This window comes from Helianthus annuus, chromosome 17, assembly GCF_002127325.2.
Source record: "Helianthus annuus cultivar XRQ/B chromosome 17, HanXRQr2.0-SUNRISE, whole genome shotgun sequence".
Classification (NCBI taxonomy): domain Eukaryota; kingdom Viridiplantae; phylum Streptophyta; class Magnoliopsida; order Asterales; family Asteraceae; genus Helianthus; species Helianthus annuus.
In genome coordinates, this window is record NC_035449.2 from 40,493,694 (window position 1) to 40,500,995 (window position 7,302).

Consider the following 7,302-nt stretch of genomic DNA (forward strand, 5'->3'; position numbering starts at 1 on the left):
TTCGAACCTGACTGGGGGGCGAGGGTTTACGGATTCCATCCGGTTCTCGCGCATCGGGGGGCACGGTCTCAAGACGGTCGAGAAGTCGACCTTGGACATAACCCTGAGCAGGGTGGGTTTACACGTGAGATTCTTTGCCGTTAAAAAAAAAAAGATAGAGGTAAGATACCATACCACAAACCACTCAATCACAAGTATATAAAACTTCAATGTTAACTTTTCTCGTTTTGGTTCTACCTAAAATAATGTAACTTTATTAAAAACCTATCTAATGTTAATTACCATCAAGCATTCTGGTTAAGTGATGCTCCATAACTTTTAAACAGGAAGATCATTGGTTAGAGTCTTAACAGGGACAAATTTTGTTCCGGATTTTCCTACGCGTTATCGCGTTATGTTCTTCGGATGGAAAGATGATCCCGGGTGTCGGGCCTTCACTTAAAAAAAAAACCTATTTTTAATTTATTGTTATACCTTTTATTATTTTCCCAATATATATGTAAATTGGTGACGTCATAAACATTTTAAGCATATAAATAAGTCCAAATGTCGAAATAGAGTGAAAAGAAAAGAAAAGAGTAGTGAATCTCTTCAATTATTCTCCTCCTTCTTCATCCCTCCTTTCAAACCCTCCTTGTAGGTATTCTCTATTCTGTATTCTTCACCAATCTTTTTCACTTTCTTTCTTCATTATATATATTCTTTACACATGTCTCTATTTCAATGCTTATTCATCAATCATATGCATTTCACCAACACCTATTATTAATCTCACATCACACCCCCTTTATTATTATTATTTATCACCAAATTCGCAGGTTACACTGATCACCTAGGGTTTAATCCAGCTTCTTCATCTGCTTACTCGGTTAGTATTTTAATTCTTTTATTATTTGCATGTCTAGTTATGTTGTTAATTTTGTTCTTGTTGGTTGATGAGGGATTTAGATCTTCTGAATTGGGGGTTTTTTCAAATCGATCGGTTTTTTATTGTTTTTGTGGTCATTTGAAGTTTAAAGAATTCTGCTTTTAGACATTTGTTTGTGATTTGATGAGATTTCTTATAAATCTGTGAAAGCAAATTTTTTTTTTTTTATTTGAAGTTTGGGAAAGAGTGTTTGATAATTAATTAACCTTTATAACACGTTTATACGAACGATAACGATTAGTGATTACTGTACAGGTGTGCAAAGTTTGTTTGTTAGATGTCAATTAGTGAGATTTGTTTTGATGTTAACCTAACGTAAATCGGATTATGGTTTTCTATGATTAACTCTCTTGATTTGTGTTACTTATCGGGCCCTGCACGACACTTGGTGTTTTAAAGTTTGATGATGTGGCTAGGTGGGCAAAGGTGTTTGATGTTACTGGTTTGTTAAATGTCAATCGGTGAGATGTCATTTGGTGTTAAGTGTTAACTTAACCTAATTCTGATTATTGTTGTGTATGATTAAAGCACTTCTTTTTGAATCAGTTATTGACACCTACACATATAGACCATATTATTTCCTATATAATTATAAATCACAATTTTATCGACCATGTGTATTTAAGCGTTTGATATTTTAATCACCTCTTCAGGATACGATATGGAGGGATCAAGACACCACGGGAGTAGCGTGGACATGATTTTACGAAACTACAAGCTCGGGAAAACACTCGGTATCGGTTCTTTCGGAAAGGTGAAAGTCGCAGAGCATGCTCTAACGGGTCACAAAGTCGCTATAAAGATCCTTAACCGTCGCAAGATAAAAAACATGGACATGGATGAGAAAGGTAGAAACATATTAACAACACTATTTTTCATCGCTTCATTATATATTTTCATTTAAAAACGCGTTCTTGCTTTTTGCAGTTAGAAGGGAGATCAAGATACTAAGATTGTTTATGCATCCACATATTATCCGTCTTTACGAGGTTATAGAGACAGCATCGGATATATATGTCGTGATGGAATACGTGAAGTCCGGTGAGCTGTTTGATTACATTGTTGAGAAAGGCAGGTTGCAGGAAGACGAGGGTCGTAATTTCTTTCAGCAGGTGATTAAATAAATTCTTAACATATGCTGTCATTGTTGGTATTAATATCTACTAATTTTAAAGTGGGCCCTACAATTTTTAGATAATTTCTGGTGTGGAGTACTGCCACCGGAACATGGTGGCTCATAGAGATCTTAAACCGGAGAACCTGCTGTTGGATTCTAAGTGCAACGTTAAAATTGCGGATTTCGGTCTAAGCAATATCATGCGTGACGGTCATTTTCTCAAAACAAGTTGTGGAAGTCCAAATTACGCTGCCCCTGAGGTATGGTTTATGATATTGAGTTGATAAGTCAATAATAATGTATAACTAGTGGGTTACCACTTACCACCCGCGCTCCGCGGCGGGTTCGAAACGTAGATAAAAATAAGCAAATCACGAACATGACGATAAAAAACCACATGGCGACGGTATATTCGAAAATCACAGAAAAGTTGCGTCGTTGTATGCGAAAGCCAAGTTATTCGAACAAAATTTACACCAAAACATATATAAAGATAAACACGACGGTCACGCATTACAATAGATCGGTTTAATCGGAGATAAAAAACACGTCGCAATGGTGTATTTAGAGATGATCGTCGGGCGGTTGAAAAAACCTTAAAAACCTTAAAAACATTGGTCGGTCTAAAAACAGCGTTGCAAAAACGTAGATAAAAATAACTTGCGTGGAACGTTGACATAAAAAACGAAACCCTTAAAAAATCACGTAACAGAAATTTTGTTAAGAACTCAAAGTGATAACTTTATTAAAGTTCAGCGGTTGTAGTGTAAATCGATTAAAGAAAAGTGAGAAGAAAAAACGAACCAACTAAACTGCAGGGGGTGCAAAGAACTCAAAGTGATAACTTTATTAAAGTTCAACGGTTGTAGTGTAAATCGATTAAAGAAAAATGAAAAAAAAAAACGAACCAACTAAACTGCAGAGGGCAACTAAACTGCAGAGGGTGCAAACAAAAGTTAAACTAAAGTATAAGGGGGAAAATAAACCAACTAAATTGCAAGGGGTGTCAACCGAAAGTTAAACTAAAGTAGAGAGGGTAAAGTTAATTTTATTAAAGTTGAAGGGGTGTGAATGAAACTTTGACTAAAAAACAAATAACACTAAAAGACAAAACTGGAACACTGTAGCTAGGGGTGTTCATCGGGTTTTTTCTTCGGGTTTCGGGTTTTTCGGGTCGGGTTCGGGGTTTTCTCTGGGAAAAATTGACCCGATAACCAACCCATTTTAAAGTTCGGGTTAGTCGGGTTTGGGTTATTCGGTTTTCGGGTTTAGATGTAAAATGAAAATAAATGTTTTTTTTTTACAAAATATCATCAAAATTCATATTGTTACTTTAAAAATATGATCAAAGTATTTAAAAGTCCCAAAACTTAGTGTTCCATCTATTAAAGACTCCAAATCTAAACACTTTTATAAGAAAAAAAAACAATAAATGTTCGGGTTTTTTTCGGGTTTTGTGTTTCGGGTTTTTCGGGTCGGGTTTTTCGGGTTTTGTGTTTCGGGTTTTTCGGGTCGGGTTGTTCGGGTTTTTGGCCTGGAAAAAGTGACCCGATAACCGAACCATTTAAAGTTCGGGTTGGTCGGGTTCGGGTTTTTCGGTTATTCGCTAATTCGGGTTCGGGTGGCTTTGAATTCGGGTCGGGTTTCGGGTTTTGGATAAAAATAGACAGCCCTAACTGTAGCTAGTGTTCCCCGAATTAAAATAATTAATAATTCATAATATGTTTATGTTTTACTCTTAGGTTATATCTGGCAAGCTGTATGCGGGACCCGAGGTTGACGTGTGGAGCTGCGGTGTTATTTTGTACGCTCTTCTCTGCGGGACGCTTCCTTTTGACGATGAAAATATTCCAAACCTCTTCAAGAAGATTAAGGTGCTTTCAAATTTAGTTTTTTACACGGAAGTTTTAAAAATTCGTTCAAAGTGTGGAAACAGTTATTAACTATTTAAAAATCATGTCGGGTTTTTGTTTAGGGTGGGATATACACACTTCCTAGCCACTTATCACCCGGTGCAAGAGATCTAATCCCGAGGATGCTTGTGGTGGACCCCATGAAACGAATAACGATTCCCGAAATTCGTGTGCACCCCTGGTTTCAGGCTCATCTTCCTCGCTATCTAGCTGTTCCTCCACCGGATTCTATGCAGCAAGCAAAAAAGGCATCAATTTTTTCTACTTTTTTTTTTACAATTATTATATATAGTAGCATATGGGTGACTAAATTAGTTTTATGCATACAGACTGATGAAGATATACTTTTAGAGGTGGTTAAAATGGGGTTTGACAGAGACGCACTCTTGGAGTCGCTTCGTAACCGAGTGCAAAATGATGTAAGCCTTTTTCTGTTTTCTTTTTATTCGTTAAAGGTATGTGAACGGATATGAGTATATGATATTACATCGTTGTTAATTCTTGCGTGTTATCTAGGGTACTGTGGCATATTATTTGCTATTGGACAACAGATTTCGTAACTCAAGTGGCTATCTCGGAGCTGAATTCCAGAAACCTCTGGTTAGATTGTTTTTCTGGCTGTTGAATACTTCATTTAGGGGGTGTTTGGATACCCAGTTAGGAATGATTATTAGCAATTATCGGTTTTTAGTGTTTGGATGAAAAGATTCTGATTCTGATGAGTAAAATGCCATTTTTGTCCCTGAGGTTTGGCCAATTTTGCGACTTTCATTCAAAGGTTTGTTTTTCTGGATCTAGATGCAGAAGGTTTGAAATCTTGCCATTTTAATCCAGCTCGTTAACTCCATCCATTTTTCTGTATTAAGTGAGGGGTATTTCCGTCTTTTTGGTTAACTTAAAGGGCAATTCGGTCTTTTTCACTTTATGTAAAAAGACCAAATACTGAAAAAGACCGAATTGCCCTTTAAGTTAACCAAAAAGACGGAAATACCCTTGACTTAACGAAGAAAATTGGATGGAGTTAATGAGCCGGATGAAAATGGCAAAGATTTCAAACCTTTCGGATACAGATGCGGAAAAACAAACCTTTGGACGAAAGTCGCAAAACTGGCCAAATCTCAGGAACGCAAATGGCATTTTACTCGATTCTGATGTATCCAAATGTTGTTTTTTACTGGTTTGTGATTGTAGGATGGATTTAACCGAAACGAGGTTGGTGCTTCAATGATGCCACAACGCTCAGCGGCTTATATGGATTATCAAGGGATAAATTTTAGAAACCAAGTCGAGAGAAAATGGGCTCTCGGGCTTCAGGTAGTTTTCGCTAAAATAAGTAAAACCCGAAAAAATATAGATAGATTATAATTAATAATTAAATTTGTTATTATTTTTGCATGGTTTGACTTTTGACAGTCTAGAGCACATCCCCGTGAGATAATGACCGAAGTTCTTAAAGCTTTGCAAGAACTGAACGTGTGCTGGAAAAAGATAGGCCACTACAACATGAAATGCAGGTGGGCCCCTGGCAACAACTCTATGCAAAGTAATCCTTACTTTGGAGATGAGTCGAGTATTGTAGAGACCGACGGTGCTTTGACCACTCCCAATGTGGTCAAATTTGAAGTCCAGGTAACAACCAATATTTGCGCATCTTGAATCATAAACGCCGTGTGAATGCAGTTTGTCTAATCTAATATGACTGAAACATTTGGTTGCAGCTTTACAAAACCCGCGAGGACAAGTATCTGCTGGATCTACAGAGGATTCAAGGACCACAGTTTTTGTTTTTGGACCTCTGTGCGGCGTTTCTTGCTCAGCTTCGTGTCCTGTAGAGCGAGTGAGCGGTTAATATAGCATCATCATCATCATGATCGTGATTATCATAGTATGATGAACAGCTTTCTCCCTGAATTCAAACGGTGATGAAAAGCTAGGCTGTTGTAAATACTAAGTTTACTTGTTTCTGTTATTAGGGTACTGTACTATGCTCCGTCTGTACTGTTGAGAGCCGATGTTTTTGCCGACTCATTATGAGTCTGGGCCTGCCTCACTTGTTTATTAATAGTTACTTCACTTCGCGACTTTTTCTAAAAGTATTATAATGCATGATGGTGGTGATGATAATGATGTCTTATGTACAATGAATTTGTATGTGAGCATTTTTGCTCTTCCTTCATTGCTATGGAGAAAATGCGGATGGTTTAGACTTAAGAAGTTTCTTACTCAACTTGTATGCTTTTTATGTTTTCACCTGATCCAACAACAATCAGGGGCACAACACAGTGGGGGCGGGCAACCCCCCGAACTGTTTCGCTCAGTAGTGGAGAGTGTGTAGTTTTCGTATAGAAATTTTTTGGTATATACGTTTTCGACACCCCGGTCGAAAATCTCAAGTGTCGCCACTGAATTCAATAGTATTTTCGGTCTTCATTATATTCTCCCTGAGGATAAATATCAACATGTATGTTCCTCTCTCTAAATTTATAGAGATCATAATTGTTTATCCATAATCTTGATAGAGGCCACTAATACTCTCTAGTTAAGGTAAAGATTACATTTGCAACATCTCATATCGTGGTGCTCACAGGTACTAATATGTATCGGGTAGAATAAAACAATGTTGCTACCGCAACACTTCACTTAATTCTCGAGATAAACTATGATCTTCGATCCATTAATCATAATGGAAAGTTTGTAGAAAGGTTTTGAACAGTGGCGGATCTAGAAGAGAAATTCAGGGGTATCCCAATTTTTTTACAGCACAACGTTGGTTTTAAAAAGCGAGAATGATACAAAAGCGACAAAGTCTAAAACCGAGACAGAAAAATACAATGTTTTTAGTACGCAAGGCGCAATCTATTATATGATCTTTTTTATATACTTTTCATAAGACACTAGCATTATTTACCCACAACTACAACTGAAGAAACACGGAACTAATTATGAGGCTAATCAGTTGGGTTTATGTTTCTACCATGATGGTTAATCTTCCAAAGTTTATCTGAGCTTCGTCTCGAATGCCTAATCCTGCAAAACAGAACACCGTTACTCGTTAAGAGGGGAATATGGGGGTTTCCCTCTTAACCGGGCTCCGGCGTGAGAATAAGCGACTGCTTTGGGGAGGATAATTAAGTATTAAGAGTGAGAGTAGAGGGAATGGAATGTTTAACCTGTGAACTGAGTTCTCTATTTATAGCCGGAGAGGTGTAAGAGGATATGGGCTGATGGGCCTTGGGCCGGGAGGCGACAACATAGTGGATATGCTCTTTGTCTCACTGGTGTCGACCGTTAGTGGCTTCTAGAAGTTTTCCGGCGCTGACGCGCCTTGAATGGAGCCACGTGTC

The 7,302-nt window shown here is 37.6% G+C and overlaps 1 protein-coding gene across 3 annotated transcripts; it reads left to right on the forward strand.

Moving 5' to 3' along the window:
* Positions 1 to 508: 508 nt before the first annotated feature.
* On the forward strand, positions 509 to 6,082 carry LOC110926112 (SNF1-related protein kinase catalytic subunit alpha KIN10). Of its 3 annotated transcripts, none has more exons than XM_022169858.2 (12): positions 509 to 636; positions 819 to 868; positions 1,582 to 1,776; positions 1,856 to 2,040; positions 2,123 to 2,305; positions 3,788 to 3,919; positions 4,021 to 4,206; positions 4,288 to 4,377; positions 4,475 to 4,558; positions 5,150 to 5,272; positions 5,372 to 5,587; positions 5,677 to 6,082. In XM_022169858.2, exons 3-12 carry the CDS (start codon positions 1,590 to 1,592, stop codon positions 5,788 to 5,790), a joined length of 1,500 nt encoding a protein of 499 aa, XP_022025550.1. In that variant the 5' UTR covers positions 509 to 636; positions 819 to 868; positions 1,582 to 1,589; the 3' UTR covers positions 5,791 to 6,082. The 3 variants fall into 3 exon arrangements, with proteins under 3 accessions (XP_022025550.1, XP_022025549.1, XP_035842877.1); XM_022169857.2 differs by having other exon boundaries at positions 545 to 640; XM_035986984.1 differs by lacking the exons at positions 509 to 636; positions 819 to 868 and adding an exon at positions 1,365 to 1,389.
* The last annotated feature ends 1,220 nt before the right edge of the window (positions 6,083 to 7,302 follow it).